At 44.4% G+C, this 20,086-nt stretch overlaps 2 protein-coding genes across 3 annotated transcripts in view; one reads left to right on the top strand and one right to left on the bottom strand.

Moving 5' to 3' along the window:
* LOC146709891 (SLIT-ROBO Rho GTPase-activating protein 3-like) overlaps positions 1-3,487 on the top strand; it is a 36,769-nt gene extending 33,282 nt beyond the window's left edge. For both annotated transcript variants that reach the window (XM_085457085.1, XM_085457084.1), the window contains exons 20-22: positions 750-896; positions 1,016-1,331; positions 1,738-3,487. In XM_085457085.1, coding sequence (XP_085313211.1) covers positions 750-896; positions 1,016-1,331; positions 1,738-2,202 — 928 coding nt within the window. In that variant the 3' untranslated portion in view covers positions 2,203-3,487. The remainder of the gene's footprint in view (positions 1-749; positions 897-1,015; positions 1,332-1,737) is intronic.
* A 7,220-nt stretch (positions 3,488-10,707) lies between these two features.
* LOC146709890 (uncharacterized) lies at positions 10,708-11,295 on the bottom strand. Its single transcript, XM_085457083.1, has 3 exons — positions 11,137-11,295; positions 10,918-11,054; positions 10,708-10,837 (listed from the first exon to the last, which is right to left on the bottom strand). The coding sequence occupies exons 1-3, from the start codon at positions 11,259-11,261 to the stop codon at positions 10,740-10,742; spliced, it is 360 nt and encodes a 119-aa protein (XP_085313209.1). The 5' UTR covers positions 11,262-11,295; the 3' UTR covers positions 10,708-10,739.
* Between the last annotated feature and the right edge of the window lie 8,791 nt (positions 11,296-20,086).

Raw genomic sequence — 20,086 nt, 5'->3', positions numbered from 1 at the left:
TCAAGTGGTAGTTATTCTGTAATTCTGCTAACAGACAAAGGGTAACAAAAACATAACCTTTGTGGTCGAAGCAATTACCCTCTGATCCACAATTTGCTAAAAAGAGATTTTCTTCGAATGGACATTCACTCAGGTCACGTATTGAATGGAGGCCTTTAATTTCTTAATAGCTTCTTTTCTGATAAATAGTAGGCAGGTAACAAAATTAAAGCTAAATTAGGAAGAGTAGTGATTTATGCAGAAAAGGACCAAAAGGACAGAGTAATTAGTGGTTAATGTTTCCCTTTAAAAGAATGGGCTTGGTAGGTACAATGCTGTGGTGTTTTTGTGCAGGGATGTGATTATTAAGGATTCTCATTTGATTTTCAACAACTATAATGAAAGAAGTTGAAGACAGTGAAACTGCCTGAAACTGCAGTTCCCTATTGACTTCTAGACACTGACTCCAAGGAAATTACAACTCTGTTACGTCGGCTTTGGCTTCAGAATCAAGCACTTACAGTTCTGGCTTTAACAGATTGTATACTTTGTACAAAAACTCAATGAACAGTTGCTTTAAATGAAATGGGAATGTAGTTATCAATGATTCATTCATCAAGAAAAAAATCTTTAAAAAAATTGAACACAGAAATGAATTAACAGTTCAAACACTGCAGAACTCCTTATTTAGTTTATCTAGCAGACTACTGTCAATTATTTTCTATGTTAAACATGAATAAAAAAGCGTCATCGATATGCATCTGTATCAGGGACGACGCGTTCTCAGAGAGCATTCATCGGACTGAGAGTGAGACCAGCAGTGGGCCGCACCACGATGACAGAACCTCATCAAGGAATGAGCGTCAGTCTCCTTGTGAACACACACCTGAGAACCGCTTTGGACCAGCATTAGGAAGGTAGTAACAGTTAGATATTTGGGATGGACTTGAGAGAGGAAGGACATTGAATATTTATCCAGAGCAAAGAAACTGAAACTATTCACGAATTAAATATCAATTTCATCGCCTCTTTTTAGGGTGCGAGTGCGATCAGATGGCGCTGCAGCTCCACGCCATAGGAATGGCGCCGACAGCCTGAGCCCCACCAGAGCTGCTGATCTACCCCCCAGGGTTATGCCTCGCCCCCAGAGTCCACACAAAATAGCTGTCAGCAGGGGTCTAACTGACAGTCCCGAGAAACGCCGTCTCACCACATTTGGCAGTGCTGGCTGCATCAGCCACCCTGATAGAAAGGCGTTTGTCGACAGCCACTCTCAAAGATCATCACCAAGCACCACCCGGCATGCAAGTTTAGGAGACCACAAGGCTCTTGAGACCGAGGCACTCGCTGAGGTGATTAAAATCCTTAAAAGCACATGCAGTTTTTAATATAGACTTTTCTTATTTTATTGTATAACAAACATGTACGTATACAACTATCCTATATGTATGGCTTCTCTAAAAAGGGAGCTTCCTTTTATAGCTTCATCTGAAAAATCATAACTGTATCGAGGCAAAATTAAGGAGGAAAAAAATCTCAATTCTCGCTACCATTCCTAAATATTATGTGCATCATTAGCTCTTTGATGGGTACCAAAACATTACACAGTTGGCAAATAAAATTTTGGGTTTAGTTTTTCCACCATCACATAAAAAGGCTCGAGCTCTGAGGAATAAAACTTAAAATAGATTTAGCTACTCTCTGCTTGGTTGCTTGACATCAGTGTCTTTTGTTTTTTCCTCTACTTATGCTTCTCAGGATATAGAGAAAACAATGAATACAGCCCTGCATGAGTTGCGTGAGTTGGAGAGGCAGAATGTAGCCAAGCACGCGCCTGACGTTGTGCTCGACACATTGGAGCCGCTTAAGCACCCTGGTGGAGTGCAGGAGGTGTCTGCCAGCCCTCTCCATACCATGGTGATCAGGGATCCAGATGCAGCCCAGCGACGCAGCAGTAGTAGCTCCTCATCTGAGACTATGACCACTTTTAAGCCCGCTCTGTCAGTCCGTAGACCAAGTGCTCCTTTAAGGCCCCCGCCTGTCAGACCTGTTCGACCGGCTCCTGTGATTGGACAGGGCCAAGGACCTCACCGCTCCAGCAGCTCCAGTTCGTCTGGTTTGGGCAGCCCGAGCATTACTCCCACTGACAGGGTCTTCCCCAAAGCACCGTCTCCATCACCATCCACCTCCTCTTCTTCCTCGGACAAACAAGGTAACATGTAGCTCCAGTCAGACAAGTGGTTGAAGAATGCTGTGGATACAGAGTGATTCAGATTATCATCATGTCCCTTCCCCTTTTTTTGGACGGCAAAACAAACATTGACACCCGATGAATATTTACCACTAATCTTGTGTAGTGTAGGATAGGTGCTTGTTTCTGCCCACAACATCCACTCTGTTTCCACGTGTGTTGGGAACAAGTCAATGTACTGTACTGCAGTGATATGTTACGCAAAAATAGGATTTAAATCTATGAGAATTATTTTATAGTAATGCTGTCATGCTGAATAGCCATGCTGGGTAAAGGGATGCACTGGAAAATGCTTCTGTTTACTGAAACACAACAGAGAAGTATCTCAATGAAATGTTATTAGGTTACAAAGATGCCATGAGCGTGTTCTTTGTGAGTGGTTTCCTGCTCCATTATAAAGAGAATACTTAAGGGAATATTTCACCACTAATCATGTAGACATCTAGTCTGTGGTGGTGGTTCATAATATTCCTTTTATATACCATTTATATTGAAAGAAGTTGTCTCAGCAAGCCTGTCCCACAGCGTCACAGCATAAGCAGACAGACAGACAACATGGCTGGATGGGGAAAACACAGTGGACCTGTCTCAAACTGCAGTTTTTCTAATGACCACTAGATGCTGGCTCCAAGGAAATTGCAGCTGTGTAATGTTATCATGGGCTTCGGCCCCAAGCCGTTAAAAGATTCTATACAAAACCTCTATGCACGGTGGCTTTAAATGAAATCCTCCAAATGTTACCTTGAAATGTAAGGAGCTGGGTAAAGCTAAGAAAAAAGTGTTGGTGAAACTCCTGGCAGCAGACTGATTGGCAACTAAAGCACAAATGGGCCTAATTGGCACCAGTTTGCCAGCTTGTGCTGCTGCTTCAGTCTGGCAAGTTTACGGCCACTGCGATGGTAGTCTCATTGTCCAATAGCCTGTGTCAGGCAAAGTTGTGTCAGGCGGCAGCAGTGCAGCTCCTCTTCTCCCTCCATTTGTTACATTTCCTCAGCAGTGGACCAGGACTGTTATATACCCACTGTGATTCTAATATTTGATAGTGTCCACTCCGTGTCAGGACTGGGAATCTGTTTCTAAAGTTACTTCTTAATTCTTATATATCAAAAGAAAAGTAAGTGATTTCCTTAGCCAAAACTACTTTCTCTTTTTTCTTCATCTGTTAATGTCAGAATGGGCCAGAGAGTAGCAAAATAACCTGAAGTACAGTAATACAAATAATACCGAAAGTTGTTGTGACCATTATAGATATGCTGTGCCTATAATTAAAACAATGAAATAAAGACAAACATAAAAAAAAGAGCTTATATTATTGTCAACTCTCTATATTAAAGGATTAGCTGTGTTACCTCAACAGACTCTCGTACACTTCAAATGACTAATGCACTTATACAAAAAACACTACAGGGAACTGTGCTGCATTTGTAAGTTTTGTGTTTTCATTTTGATGAACTTGTACTAGGAACATGATATAGCACATCATCATTGAAGCTTGTCAAGCCTCGTCTAGAGTACACATGGTCACTGCAGGCTGTGCGTACGTTTAGCCAAACTTGTTTACTGTTGGTGATATTTGTGGTCCGTCTTATGAGGATGATCAGTATATCTTTAATGTGTAATAGGTACATCGGAATGAATATATACATATTGTTAAAGGACGCTTGTAAAAGTAACATTGTATGATAGAAACAGGATATATTATCATCTCTAGTGTGTAGATTTTTGTAATTCTTACCCTTGCACAGAAATTGGTAAAACAATAAATCAATGAAACCTCCCAGAAATGTCTTCAATGTCTCTGTGGTGATTTTGAGTTAAAAACAAAACAATGTAGATGATCGATATTGAACAGTAGCTGTGTTGCAAATGCACCTCACAAAATGTAAGTAATGCAGTGACTTTACTTCTTTGTAAGAAATGAAAATCAACATAATGTATAATCACTTTGACTTAAATGCATGTACAGTGGAAATGCTGTAACTATAGTTGTGTTGCAGGGCCATCTACTGGCTGGCATGGATTATAGTGCCATCCTGAAAGGCTAAATAATCACTGAAAGAAAACATTTGAAACTGCAAACATACATGAAAGATATAATGCAACATGCGCTGACAGTCAATTAGTGTCAAATGTATTTTCTTTCTTTTTATTTTATCTTTAGTCATTTGATGGTCAGATCCACATGGTCAGATCCCTGCAATGATATCTCAGTATGTTTTTTTTTTCAATTTTTTATAATGAATGTTCCTTTTTGCACTAGCGACAATCTTCTCACTGGATTAATGTCTCATAACTATAACATATTAGTAATGGTTCACGGTTAATGTTTAAGAAGCCATTCAATGACCACATTTGTCCTGTGGATGGAGACATTGTGCTTCTTGGGTCCTTGAAAGGAGACTGAAATGCTCTGCCGAATTGAAAAGGTTCAAAGAGTCTCCTTTTATTGATATGCACGTGTACTCAGAGGCCAGCCCAGTACATGGAAGTCATCTTCACTGCGGGAAACACACAACTTATTTTCATCCAAAGAGTTGCGAGACAACTCTTTGGAGTTGTCTCGCAACTCCAAAGAAAAAAAAAGTGAAAAAACAAAAAAGAAGTAAGCATACTAGCTTTCCACCTTTTCAAAAGCAAAAACTCTCTTTTCCCCCCATATCCTGATCAAGATGAGTCTGTTTTGCTTCTTCCATAACCAGCACTCAGTGTCAAGTTTAATTCACTTAGGTGTGTTTATTGAGATTAAAAGTGGGAATATAATCAGATTGTGGCCTTAACTGAGGCCTGAATGCCTGCCAAGAGCGAATGAACAACCTGTAGACTAACACCCAGCTTTCCGGCTATGGGTTCTTATTTCAAAAGGCCTTTTCATTGATGTTGTTATATGATTAGCAAGGCCACCAGAGTCGAACCAAGCACAAAGTAAAGTATTTCCTGGCAATACAGTATTCAGGTCCCCCACTTACAAGTGTAACAGTACGTATGAAACTTGAGTGAAGAAGGGAGACGTACGTTTATTGGAGCATCACGTGCTATTTTACAGTCCATATTTTGATCATTTAGACTTGATGATACTCTGCCTAAAACATGAAAATTTAATTTCCAATGTTAGAACACATTTTTAGTTCGAAGGTGTTTTTAATTTTCAATATTAAATAAACGTTTCTGTTTTTGCTCTCAGTTACAGTAACCTTTTGTTGCCATGTTGGCCCAGTATTCTTAGTTTTCGTGTGTTTTGTATTTTGTTCTTTATTTATGCCTTGGTTCCTAGGTTGTTCTGTTAAGATGTTCCTTATTTGATTACCCCCTGTGTGCCCCTCTGTGTATCTGTGAGCCCTCGTTTCCCCTCCTTGTGTTTTATTCCATGTTTTCCCCAGCCCGTTATGTCTGTGCTCTCCCCGTGCTCTCTCTCCTCCTGTCTGAACCTCTGTTTACTTCCTGTTTTACTTTGACAGTCTCTCGTCAGTATGTGTCATGTTGTGTTCGATCCTGTGTCATGAACCGAAGTTCCGAGCGCAGGCAGGACCCAGTAGCAGAACACACACACGAGGGTATGAGCGAATAAAGAAAGTAATTTTTATTGAAACTAAAGGTGTCCCGTGAGGGTAGCCAGAAAAACAACGGGTGAAACCAGACGAAACCGAGGGACCGCACAGGGAACGCCGAGAGCGGGGCTGTGAGAGGCTGTAAAACAAAAAGAGAGACAGATTACTGGGGTGCGGAAAAAAGGCAGCATATGAGGGAAGGTGGAGTGTGCGTCTCACGGTGATAGCCGGGCCGAGTGAACCAGAGGGGGGTGGAGCTCCAAAAGGGGTCGAGACGGCGAAGCTGAATGTGAACCGAATCCCAGGCGGACAGGTGGACAGGCAGGTGGCTCGAAAAAAACACGCCGAGTTGTGATCTGGGCACACAGGGAAAGAAAAACAGGGTTAGGTCCGATGGAGAGTTTGTCACACGAGTTCTTTTCCGCAGGCGTACGTTACCGCTGAGAGGCGACTACGGACTGGCGTGGAGCAGCAGGTAGGGCAGGATTAAATAGTCCACCTGGTGATCGCCTGGGATGGGATGCAGGTGTGGGGTTAGCAGCCACGCTCGTGGGCGTGGACATCCCAGCAGCACCCCGGACGCCGGGCCGCGGACCATGACAGTACCCCCCCCTCAAGGGTCGCCCCCAGGCGGCCGGCCGGGACCCCGCCTGCGGAGAGAAGCACGGAAAGCAGAGATGAGACGAGGGTCCAGAATGAAGGAGCGCGGGACCCAGAGGCGGTCCTCGGGGCCGTATCCCTCCCAATCCACAAGATACTGCCAGCCGCGCCCGCGCCGGCGCGCATCCAGGATCCGCCGGACCGCATAGGCCGGATGGCCGCCGACGAGCCGGGCGGGAGGAGGGGGCTCGGAAGGAGGGCACAGGGGGCTGAGGCGGACCGGCTTAAGTTGAGATACATGGAACGTGGGATGCACACGCCGAGAGGCCGGAAGCCGGAGCCTGACTGCCACCGGGTTGATGACTCGGTCCACTTCGTACGGCCCGATGAAACGGGGAGCCAGTTTGCGGGACGTGCCCCGGAGCGGGATGTTCCCAGCAGCCAACCAAACCTTCTGTCCCGGCTGGTAGTCAGGGGCTGGGGTGCGGCGACGATCGGCGTAGTGCGCCTGTCGTTCCTTTGCGCGCAGGAGGGCGCGGCGAGCGCAGCGCCACACACGTTGGCAGCGCCGGAGGTGATGAGGGGCCGACGGGACGGAGAGGGACAGGTCCTCTTCCGGGAAGAGCGGAGGCTGATACCCGAGGGACGCTTCGAAAGGAGAGAAGCCGGTGGAGGACGAGGTGTGAGTATTGTGGGCGTACTCCACCCAGGGCAGGTAAGTAACCCAGGAGGAGGGGTTTTGACTGGCTACGCATCTCAGCATAGTCTCCAGCTCCTGATTAAGGCGTTCAGTTTGCCCATTGGATTGCGGGTGGAAACCGGAACTCAAACTGACCTTGGCGCCGAGAATGGAGCAGAAGGTCCTCCACACTTGTGAGGTGAACTGGGGACCGCGATCGGAGACAATGTCCAGGGGAATTCCGTGGAGCCTGAAGACTTCCGTGACTAACGCTTGGGCAGTCTCAGCAGCCGAGGGCAGCTTGGCTAGCGGGACGAAGTGGGCGGCCTTAGAAAACCGATCCACAACGGTGAGGATGACACATTTTCCAGAAGAGGTGGGGAGACCGGTAACAAAGTCGAGCGAGATGTGAGACCAGGGCCGGTGGGGAGTAGTGAGTGGGTGGAGCTGGCCCATGGGATGTTTCGTGGATGGTTTATTACGAGCGCAGACGGCACAGGCAGACACGTAGTCCCTCACGTCCCGTAGTAGCAATTTCCACCAGAAGTGTCTGCTGAGGAGGCGCGCCGTTCTGCTCACGCCCGGGTGGCACGCGAATCGTGCTGTGTGGATCCAGTGGATGACCGCTCCCCGGGCGGCGGCGGGAACGAAGCGCCGTCCCGGCGGTCCGGTCCCTGGGTCAGGGTCCCCTGGGAGCGCTTGACGAATGGTCTCCTCAATCTCCCAGGTGAGAGCACCCACCACGCAGGAGGCAGGCAGGATGGTGGCGGGGGGGGGCGCCTCGCTGTCGGGGGAATACAGACGGGAGAGCGCATCGGGTTTGATGTTTCGTGACCCGGGACGATAGGAGAGTGTGAAGTTGAAACGGGCGAAGAATAGGGACCAGCGAGCTTGACGGGGATTTAACCTCTTGGCGGTTCTAAGGTACAGTAGATTTTTATGATCCGTCCATATAACGAAGGGCTGTTCGGTCCCCTCCAGCCAGTGACGCCATTCCTCCAATGCGAGTTTTACCGCTAGGAGTTCCCTGTCGCCGATGTCGTAATTCCTTTCTGCGGGGGTGAGTCGGCGTGAGAAAAAGGCGCACGGCCGGAGTTTGTTCAGGGGCCCAGACCGCTGGGAAAGAACCGCCCCGACTCCCGCGTCAGATGCGTCGACCTCAACAACAAACTGTTTAGAAGAGTCAGGATGGGTTAGAATGGGTGTGGACGTGAATAATCGCTTCAATTTAGCGAAGGCTGCGTGGGCCTCAGGGGACCATGTGAAAGACGCCTTGGGTGAGGTGAGTTGGGTGAGAGGCGCGGCCACCTGGCTGTAGTTTCGAATGAAACGGCGATAAAAATTCGCAAACCCCAAGAAGCTCTGAAGCTTCTTTCGTGTCTCCGGAACCGGCCATTCCAATATGGCTTTGATCTTCACCGGGTCGGTCTTCACCTGCCCACCAGCGAGGATGTAGCCCAAGAAGGAGATGGATGAGGCGTGGAACTCACACTTTTCCGCTTTTACGTACAGTCTATTTTCGAGCAGCCGTTGTAGCACGCTCCTCACATGGATGCGATGGTCCTCGAGCGTCTTGGAGAAAATCAAAATATCATCCAGGTAAACAAAAACAAACACGTTCAGGAAATCCCGTAACACGTCGTTGACTAGGGCTTGAAAAACCGCCGGGGCGTTCGTTAACCCGAACGGCATCACTAGATATTCAAAATGCCCTAGTGGGGTATTGAAGGCGGTCTTCCACTCGTCGCCTTCACGTATCCGTACCAGGTGGTAGGCGTTCCGCAGATCTAGTTTGGTGAAGACCGTAGCTCCCTGGAGTGAGTTAAAAATAGAACTAATGAGTGGGAGGGGATATTTGTTTTTGACGGTGACGTCATTCAGCCCCCTGTAATCGATGCACGGGCGGAGCGTCCCGTCTTTCTTTCCCACGAAGAAAAAACCCGCAGCCACGGGAGAGGATGACGGCCTAATACGTCCTGCAGTTAGTGACTCCTGGATGTAATTCTCCATGGTTTCTCTTTCGGGGCGAGACAGGTTGTATAATCTGCTAGAGGGCAGCGAAGCTCCCGGGAGCAGATCGATAGCACAGTCATATGGACGGTGAGGCGGGAGTGAGAGCGCCTCATCTTTACTGAACACCTGCTGGAGATCGTGATAGTCGGGGGGCACGGAAGAGAGGTCCGGCGCGGGTGGCGGGGCGGGCCTCCGTTCCGTTGAGGCGGAGGGAACGGCTGACCTCAGGCAGTTCGCCAGACAAAACACACTCCAGCTCGCGATACTTTTTCCGGCCCAATCTATGTGTGGGTTATGTCTCTGTAACCAGGGGTAGCCTAGGATAAGCGGGGTGTCAGGAGCAGGAAAAGTGAAAAAGGACAGCTGCTCTTGGTGGTTACCTGATGTGATTAACCGTACAGGCGCGGTTTGGTGAGTTATGTATGCAAACACTTGGTTGTTTAATGTAGACGCAGGGATGGGCGGTTCGAGTGGAGTAAGAGACACAGCTAGCCTCTTAGCCAGCTTCTCATCCATAAGGTTCTGTTCCGCCCCGGAGTCCACTAACGCGGGGCATGTAAACGTCTGATTAGAAGTCACGATAGTAACGGACAGTAACAATCGGGGTCTAGTAGTGCTTAGAGTGCTGCCCACCCGTATCCCCGGACTCACCGGTGGGCCGGGTCGTTTGGGCGGACCGGGCAAACAGCGATGCGGTGACCGGGCCTCCCACAGTACAGACATTCTCCAGCCCGAAATCGGCGTTCCCTCTCCTCCGGAGAAAGCCGAGAGCGTCCGATTTGCATGGGTTCAGGCGGGGGCGGCGACGGAGAGCGCGCACACGCAGCTGGGGGCGGGGGCGGAGAAACGCGAAACCCGGGGCGCAATACGGAGCCCATAGGTTTAGATCGCCGCTCGGCATCCCTCTCCCGCAAGCGTCTGTCAATCCTACGGGAGAGGGAGGCCAATTCATCAAAGGATCTGGTCTCCTCGTGAAAAGCCAGTTGGTCCTTCATCTGGTCATTTAACGACCGTAAAAAAACCCCACGAAGAGCCGAATCGGGCCAACCCACGGCGACCGCTCGAGTACGGAATTCAACTAGGTACTCCGCAATACTGCGCCGCCCCTGACGGAGCCCCAGCAACTTCTGCGCGGCATCGTCCTCCGATACCGGAGGGGCAAACGTAGCCTGGAACTCCTCCAGGAAGTCATCGTAATCGCAATCACGAATGGGGTGAGAACTTAAGTAGGCTTCAGCCCATGCTAGAGCACGCCCCCGTAACAATCCCACGAAGTGGGAGATCTTAGCAGTATCCGTGGGGAACGCGTCAGGCGTGCGACTGAAAAATAAGGAGCACTGGAAAAGGAACCCCCCACACAGGTCTAGCTCCCCGTGGAAGGGTTCCAGCGGCGGAGGCGACACGCCGCGGTGCACGGGGTCGGACGGCCTAGTTTGTAATTTATTCTGAGTGTCACTGAGCTCTTGACAACGGTCTTGGAGAGACTGGAGCTGCTGATCGTGGCGACCGAGGATAGCGCCCTGTTTATTAATAGCGGAGCGGAGTGGATCTGCTGGGTCCATACTGGCCAGTCCGTACTGTCATGAACCGAAGTTCCGAGCGCAGGCAGGACCCAGTAGCAGAACACACACACGAGGGTATGAGCGAATAAAGAAAGTAATTTTTATTGAAACTAAAGGTGTCCCGTGAGGGTAGCCAGAAAAACAACGGGTGAAACCAGACGAAACCGAGGGACCGCACAGGGAACGCCGAGAGCGGGGCTGTGAGAGGCTGTAAAACAAAAAGAGAGACAGATTACTGGGGTGCGGAAAAAAGGCAGCATATGAGGGAAGGTGGAGTGTGCGTCTCACGGTGATAGCCGGGCCGAGTGAACCAGAGGGGGGTGGAGCTCCAAAAGGGGTCGAGACGGCGAAGCTGAATGTGAACCGAATCCCAGGCGGACAGGTGGACAGGCAGGTGGCTCGAAAAAAACACGCCGAGTTGTGATCTGGGCACACAGGGAAAGAAAAACAGGGTTAGGTCCGATGGAGAGTTTGTCACACGAGTTCTTTTCCGCAGGCGTACGTTACCGCTGAGAGGCGACTACGGACTGGCGTGGAGCAGCAGGTAGGGCAGGATTAAATAGTCCACCTGGTGATCGCCTGGGATGGGATGCAGGTGTGGGGTTAGCAGCCACGCTCGTGGGCGTGGACATCCCAGCAGCACCCCGGACGCCGGGCCGCGGACCATGACATCCTGCCCTGTCTCATTACGATTATCTGTGTCAGCTGTGTTCCCCGTGTGTCCCACTTCCCTCGTTAACCCTCTGTGTATTTATGGCCGCGTCTCCCTCAGTTCAGTGTCGCGTTCTCTAGAGGTGGGAATCACCATACATCCCACGATACGATATTATCACAATACTTAACGCACGATACGATATTATTGCAATTTTTTTAAAATATTTTGCGATATTCAGATTCTGTACATAAAGGTAAACTTTATCAATATTCATTTTATCTAATATCAAAGTCTCGCACTCAGTTTTTCTCTCATTTCAGTCAGTTTTATTGTTGACAAACTGAACGGTTTGTATTACAGTCTAGTCCAACTTAACTGAATGCAACCATCTGGTACAATTATAGCTATTCTGAACTATGCAATTTATGAAAACTATGCAGCCCCTTCAGCAACCGAAGAATTTTAAAGTGAATTAAAACAAAATATGATTTTACATTAAATAAAAAAGTTTTAAACTTAATTAAAATAAAACATGTCTTAAATTAAAATAAGTAAACTGTCATGTTTATTGCTGCCAAAAAAAAGTTAAACACATTTGGACAGTGAAGGAATGTCAGGATCCTTGCTCAGAAAAAGGAGCTGATCAACATGCTCTGAAGTCAGAGCACAAAACCTTTTTTTGTAACAAAATATCGACTTCTGCTGTCCCTGTATCGATACATTATTAGCAAACAAAATATCACGATACTACACAGTATCGATTTTTTCCCCCACCCCTAGCGTTCTCCCTCATGACTGTGTGCCCCTCTGTGTGTTTCCTTGTGAGTCAGTTCCTTTATGACTTCCCAGTTTAGTTTCATATTATTTTGTATCGCCTTAACTTCCGTCAGCAATAAAACTGTGTTTTGAGTTCATTCCTGCCTCCGTGAGCTTGCGTTTGCGTCCTCATCCTGCCTGCACACAGCCAATACAACTGGAAATCAAATGTGAACAGCATGAGTCTTACTACACTGCCTTTGTCTCCTCTTCCCCCTCTGGTGTGAGAGATCTGTTTTCAATCAGTGGGACATGGTGGAGTAAGTAACCCTCTGGCATCTGCTCCCTGGCGCTGCTATATTTTACTTCAATAAGTTAAAGATGCTGAGGTAACTGTCAGGAGATATATATGAGCCTGATAAAAAAAAATCCAATGGGAACTCTGGCCCATGAGGAAGATGAAGAAACACTCAGATAATACCTGCTGACTGGAGGCAGACGTCAATGTGCCAAAACACTTGTGCCAGGTCACAGCGATTAATTTCTCATTCAGTGAGAATCAAGATCTATCACTGGAACTAATATGCTTACGGAAAAATGCAGGTTTTCTGTTTCCTGAGCTGGGAGGAATGGACCTGGATATAAAGAGAAAATTCTCCTCTCAATCTCAAATTAAACCTTTTTTTCAATCTTTTTTTCCAGCTTAACATGCCTTGGGCTTAAGAAATGATGATTTCATGATGTAGAGGACACAGCAGGTTATTCTGGCCAAAAGTTCATATTTTCCATGAGGCCAAACATTTACTAGTTCTTAATTTTTAAATCTGCACAAATCACTCTCCGTGACAAACCTAGGGATGAGGATCACCTCTGTTGTTTCTTTAAACTTTAAGTAGTATTTATGGGTCTGTCAGAGGATTTTTAATTTTTTTACCAATTTTAATTAAGGACTTTCTCTGGTGCTTATCCCAGGGTCTCTGTTGTTGGCAGGAACTCCCAAGGCAAGTTGTTCCTGGGTGAGGACCCTGATGAAGACTGAATCAGACAACTCCTATGAAAAAGAGAAAAAATGATCAGCCCCACCCTGGAGGCAGCCAGAGGAGGTGGCTCTCTGATGGAAGGAGGGTGCCTGAGCTTTGTATGTGGTTGAGAAATACAAGCTAGATATAGTTAGGTTCACCTCAACACACAACTTAGACTCTGGAACCAGTGTTGTAGAGAGAGGCTGGACTCTGTTCTAGTCTGGAGTTGACTGGAGGCAGCAGGAAGGGGTGCGTATTCGTGGGATACCACAGCACAGGGTTGTGTTGTTGTTGTTTTTTTTTTTACCAGTGGACAAACGAGTGCTTCCCTAGGCCTTTGGGTCAGAGAATGGGTCCTGATTCTCATTTGCATTTATGCACCAAACGCCAGTTCAGCGTACCTAGCCTTCTTGGAGTCTGTAGGTGGTGTGCTTGAGAGGGGAGAGGAAAAGGGCAGCTTGACAGATGGTTTGGGGCTGCATCTGCAGTGACACGGATGTCACGGATGACACCAGACATTGTGGTGAAGAGAAAGCTGAGTGTTAAAGCAAAGCTATTGATTTTCTGGTTGCTTTAGGTCTCTACGCTCACCAATGGTCTCGAACTACGGGTAGTAAAGGAAAGAATGAGATTGTGGATGTAAACACTGGAAGTTAGTTATGGCTGACTTTTGACTTCGAGATTGAGGAGTTCAGTCAAGTGAGAGGGGTTTCAGCATACAGACACTACTCCTCCAGATTAAAAGGAGCTAGATGAGGTGGTTTGGACATCTGATGCTACCAGGTATATCCTACCAGGAAGAGGTCACGGGATAAGACCCAAAAAATGCTGGAAAAATTACATCTCTTGGCCGACTTGGGAACACCCTATTGTTGTCCCAGATGAGCTGAAAGAGGTACTGAGCTGTGGCCCAGACAAGTGGAAGAAACTACATGGATGGATGGATGGATGGAAAAGTAATAAAAAAAAAAAAAGCCCCAAATTACCATGACACTCATGCCTATGATGTATGTAAACTTTTGAACGCAACTGAAAATGTTAATAACAGTTTTTTGATTTTCTTTCAGGAGTAAGATAAGACATTTAACACTCATTGTTATTGCAAAACAGTTACATTCCCCATTCATTTTTACTTCCTTTGAAGCCAAGTGTCTTTTAAGGTGTTACTTCCTTCCTGAACTATTGTAGCCAAGAATAGAAGTCAGTCTTCAGTTAAACATGCATGCAAATAGTTTCACTGTTAGCATGTTTTGAAATAGTTTCAAACTATGATTACCTCACAGTTTGGGAACTCACTTACCTCCATCTGTTGAACATTTAACTTGAATTCCTGTCCTTCAAGTATACAGTCTAGTGAGTTTAAAATGTCAATGACCAGAAGTAGCAGTCTGCGATTTGATATGGATAGTTCTCCAATTCTCACGAGTAGCTTGAAGCCTTGTTACTACATACACTGATGAGAGCCTCCCCAGTGTCCATTTCATGGATATCATCTGTCTCTGTTTACTATGAGATGCAGATGTAGAATATCTTTCCCATATTTGAAGTGCAATGTGTTACATGTGAAAAAAGTTGCAGGACATTGTTTGTTTCCTGTGGAAAACAAGTAGGCAGCCACAGTGGACCGGGGCATCAGACTGCAAGAGTCTCATGGGTAAAGAAGTGCATAGGGATGAAATACTCAGAGTGTTTAGACATCCGCATGCACCACCCCAGTGTGCTCTGGATTCCTGACCTCGCCTAAGGGTATTGAAAGAGCATAATATAATAAAATAAGTGTTTGTGACATTGAACTTCTCAGAGTCACAGGCAGTTATTTTTTTCTTTAAATTAATCTTATTTTACAAAATAATGTATAATGTGGGAAATTGAAATTTACAGTTCTAACAAGTACATTCACACGAGGGAAAACAATAAACAACAGCATGAACAACATTGCTGCGACCATGTTTTATGTACTTACAATTTTGCTGCCTTTGAAAGGGTCGCTTTGAAGATAGGGATCAGGTCTGCAACCACTCACAGTCAGTTTCTGTCTTTGTTGGCTTTTGTGATAAAATGGCAATAAGATTATAATATTAAAAATAATACGAGTCAGTCAGCCATTAGTTTAAAACTGAATGGTGTCAAGTTGGCAAAACAATGACGTAGTTTCTGTAAATGTAACTGCAAAGGCACTCAGGCATTCAGCAACCTTGCTGTAATATAGGAATATAACTAGAAGACATCCAATTGTCAACTAGTTGTATTGAGTCCCACATTGCAAAGAGACACATGGCAGATTACTTGCACTCACTGCAATTTAATTGCAAAGGATTGGCAATCTGTCTGAATTGACAAATTAGACTGCAATTAGTTTCAAACCTTCGCCAATCTGTCTGACAGTTTTTGTAGCCAGTCCAAGCCAGAAAGTCTGTATGGAAACAGGTTCCTGGATACAGTGGGATCTCCAAACAATCAACCACTTTTGATCACCTTGTGAGTATAATAGGTTACCTGGAGGTTAAGGGTATTGCACGATGAACATTTGGGCAACCAGATGGTTGCCAAAACTACCTGTAATCACGGGCTGAATGCAAAAAAGCAAACCAGCAAAAACAAAACCAACAAAAACCTCAATTCAGTCACAGGAAAACCACCCATTTTTTCTTGTCTTCTTTTTTATTGGTTGACAATGTTATGTTGGGGTCAACAACATCCTCAAGGGATGAATCCTCATCTTTAAATGGCCTGTATATTAGGGTAAATCTTATGGAGTTGTGATACTTTGAACTGCAAATTGTACCACCATGAAGAAAACAATTAAATTTGTCATCTATGACTAAGTATCTGCACACGCAATAGCATTTTCATGAGCCTCAGCAGGACTTAATATAATATAAATAATCTAATTAAATTATGCTAACTAAACTTGTTTTCATTAACAACATATCTACTAAGTACCACAGTTTTAGAATATACACTCCAAGAATCTTAACATTATTTCTTTAAGAATAAACTGACATGTTAAGCAATAATTATTCAAAAAATTTACAGTCCTTATGTAAGTTTGGATAAAGAACAGTAGCCAAGCTTCTGAAAAGAAAAGAATTTGCTGTAATGCTGATCCAAATTCTTTTTTGTCTGCTGCATTAAATCAAGTGTAGCAGATGAGAGCCTTTTGCTCTTATATAGCTTTTTAAAAATGAGCATAAAGTAATGTCTTCAGAGGAGTAAAAAACCATTTACATTTTTTTCAAGCTTCTGTGATCATGGTGAGAAATACTGAATACGTTGAACTCTGTTAAGCTGGTCAAATGGAAATGTGGTTCAAGAGGATACCCATGCATTTCACAGGAATAATGAGATCTGATGCATCAAAGCTGAATAACTTACAATGGTAATCCTTGTAAATCATTTGCCCGTAATCAATTTGTAAATATTTAAAATCTGTGAATGCATAAATGTTACAGAATTTTCTATATTTCTCTGTTTCTCCAAACACATCCAATTATGTAAACAGTGGCTTCAGCAGAATACAGGATGATGTAATTTGAATAAACCTAACTAAAGTTCCATTTATGTTGTTCAGTGCTGATCTGTAAGAGCAATTTTAAAACATTATAGTTAAAGGTTTGTGTAGAATATATATAGCATTGTTTAACTTTTAAAAATGAACCGCTTGATGCTGAGCCAAATGCTGCAGAAGAGAACTGTTAATTAATAAGCTTAAAAATGAAATGTTCTCTTATTTCGGATGAAAAAAAAAAAAGTAAATATGTATTGAGACAAGACTTGCTATATTTAGATGTTTCCTTGCAGTGTGGCAGTGATTAGCTAAAGGGCTTTGGAGAGCTGTTTAGTATCCATATGTGTGTGCTTAGAACAAAAGACAAAGAACTGGAAAAACTGATTATATTTGTTTGGTTTATGAAATAACCAACAGTGTGCTGGGGAGAGTCTCAGTGAAATACATCATATCAGCACTAAAAATATCTTGCAAGTTGCTTTTTGGTGAAAGGTTGCATATTAACTCAGGGAAGTTACATAAATCAAAGAAGGTTTTTGCTTTGATCTAATTCACAAAGTTCAGGCAAGGTGTCTGATCAAAACACTGTATGAAAATGTTGAAGAATCATTTCTATTTGCATGTTCTGTGTACACGAATGATGTAGTGTAAACAACTGGCCAAAAGTTCAGTTAAATGTCTAACATATTGCAAAGGCATGATGAAAACTGTTTAAACTACTTTTTACAAATGTGTGCAATTTAACTAATTTGACATGCCACATTAATGTGCATGCATTTGTGACAGTCACAAATATATACTGTAAAAACATCAAAACACCAAAAAATGCATTATAAAAACACAAGATGACTTGAGAAAAAACATGTATTATTGTTATGATATTTCATAATTCATAATGACACTTTTTACACGTGTATTTATTAATGTCATTGTGTAGTCTCAACAAAGCAGTTGGTGAGTGAATATGAGGATTCGTACACATGTTCAGACTGACATGGCATGATTTACATACCCTGCCTACCAGCAGCTCCATCTCACATCTCACCCATTTTTCAATCTAATATCTAAGATTTGGATGGTAGGGTCAGAATTTGCATGAAACATGAATGTTTACATTCAGGATAACATACCATGTCACAAAGCTCCAGCCATCTTAAAATGGTTTCTTGAACATGACAATGAGTTTATTGCACTCAAATGGTCTCCACCGATACCAGATCTCAGTGAAAGAGAGAAGCTCTGCGGTGTGGTGGGACTGAATGATGTAGTCTAAAGAGTCGACGGGACAAAACGTGGCTGTCCATCTGCATCTAAAGGACAAGGGCCACTCTTTTGAGGACACCAATGTTAACATTTTGGACAAAGAAGACAGATGGTTCGAAAGAGGAGTGAAAGAAGCCATCTATGTCCACTGTGAACGACCATCTTTGAACAGAGGGGGTGGCTTACGACACCAACTGTCTGCCATCTATAATCCAGTTTTGAGATCCATTCTCAGACGCCTTAATGCCCACTCACACCCTGGGCCATCTGACCTCAGTAAATCACATGATAGGGTGATGAGCTCACCTGAAATCTTGGCTGAATGTGACCCACACCCATTTTCACACCTTGGCTCGTGTGATTAGGTAGAGGATCAATATGGGGTCCATGACCCTCTTGGGGACACTCCCATGGGGCTTCAAATCTGGGACTCTCCACCAATTGCTCTTACAAGTCAAGAAGCTTCTCGGATGAGAGGTGAAAGATCTTCAAGGAAACTTAACAAAGTCTAGACGCTTTTCTTTCCAAGCTCCTTAAATGGTAAATGGCCTGCATTTGTATAGCGCTTTTCTAGTCCATAGGACCCCAAAGCGCTTTACACTACATTCAGTCATCCACCCATTTACACACACATTCACACACTGGCGATAGCAAGCTACATTGTAACCACAGCTGCCCTGGGGCGCACTGACAGAGGCGAGGCTGCCGGACACAGGCGCCACCGGGCCCTCTGACCACCACCAGTAGGCAAACACGGGGTTAGTATCTTGCCCAAGGATATTTGGCATGCAGCCAGGGTGCAGCCTGGGATCGAACCACCGACCTTCTGATTAGTGGCTGACCTGCTCTGCCACCTGAGCTACAGCCACCCTTAGACTACAATGACATGGTGTACTGAGAACCTTCACAGACACTGAGTCACGTAGGTGCAGCAGACAAATCTGCAGCAGCTGTGTGATGCTATCATGTCAGTAGGGAGCAAAATCTCTAAAATTTGGGAGGAAGATTTGCAGCACCTTATTGCATCAATGCCACGAGGAAACCAAAAACTAAAACATAACCTGGTACTACCAAAGTGTGCCTAAGAGAATGCTACAAGTTCATTATAAATATTGATCCATCAATGAATACCACCAACACCAAGACTATTACATGTATCAAATTCCATATCCCATATATACAAATTTATTCTTTTTTAATGAAATATTTATTTAATATTTGTTTTAAAAAAAGTATTTTTTATATAAATTTGTCAGATTTGGCAATTATTTCATGGTTCAGACTTTAAAAGGTCAATTCTATCATTAAGTGTTTCTTCATTTAGACACTACTACGATGTCAAACTAAGAGTCGTGACTGAATTACAAGAGAAAAACAGCCTGTATCCTAATGCCAAGCAGATATTACTGATAAAATCTCTTGAGACATGGTGATTGTTATGTGGTTCTCAGAGGTTTGACAGGCATGAACAAATAACACACGAGACTTTCATTACTTTAGCAAATAGTTTTGGAGTTAACTGTCTGAGTTGCCTTGGTGGGAATGTCTCAGTGGCCTTGATTATCTCCTGCATCAAATCATATCTGACTTTGACATAATGCAGCTAAAAAGAAAAACACAAATAAAGATCAACTGTCAACAGCCTTTCATCAAAAACAGAGCTGATAAGCGGGTGTGTTGTTCATCTTAATTTATTCTGTACGTTGACATGTATGTGCAAGAACCAAGCTTCATATAATAAATGCAATATAATATATTAGCCAACTAAACTTTTACCTTCAGTTTCATGCAAATGGATTCACCTTAATAAGAACTGTGATTAAACGGTTTGTGTCAAAAATTGCATCTATCTGTTTTGCAAATGTTAAATTACTGAACACAGCATGATTGTGGGACTCTGGATTAAAGTGAACCCAGACAAGTGAGAAAACACAAGAGTTTGATAAATCAGCCTGTCCCAGTGAAAACATAAATTGTAATTTCCTCTGTGGTGGTTGATTTTGTTGCTGTCTTGTTTATTTATTCAAACAAAACCACAGTCTGTGACTAACTCTCATTTCCTTGCAGTCTTGTGTGATGCAATGATAAATTACAGGCATAAAAATAAAGCAAGATTTGATGAGAATAACTTGAAATTAAATTATGATGATTTTCAGTCAGAATAGTGTTAGCATTGCTCATACTAGCCAAGCTAGCAAGATGGAAACCATGATTCATACTTTAAGCCAGCAGACAGCGATAGAACAGCATGTC

Source organism: Copadichromis virginalis, linkage group LG5 (assembly GCF_057382275.1).
Source record: "Copadichromis virginalis isolate Kocher_CV1m ecotype Utaka linkage group LG5, C_Virginalis_male_GT1.1, whole genome shotgun sequence".
Classification (NCBI taxonomy): Eukaryota; Metazoa; Chordata; class Actinopteri; order Cichliformes; family Cichlidae; genus Copadichromis; species Copadichromis virginalis.
Note: the sequence above shows the minus strand (reverse complement) of the source record. Positions and strands in the feature narration are given on the sequence as shown.

Bases quoted from the DNA above. Each gene is read 5' to 3' on its own strand.
- LOC146709890 (XM_085457083.1), bottom strand. From the start codon at position 11,261: ATGTCCACGCCCACGAGCGTGGCTGCTAACCCCACACCTGCATCCCAT. The intron at 11,055-11,136 runs GTAACGTACGCC...CTGTGTGCCCAG, and splicing joins TCCGTAGTCGCCTCTCAGCG to ATCACAACTCGGCGTGTTTT. The intron at 10,838-10,917 runs GTGAGACGCACA...TTTGTTTTACAG, and splicing joins CACTCGGCCCGGCTATCACC to CCTCTCACAGCCCCGCTCTC.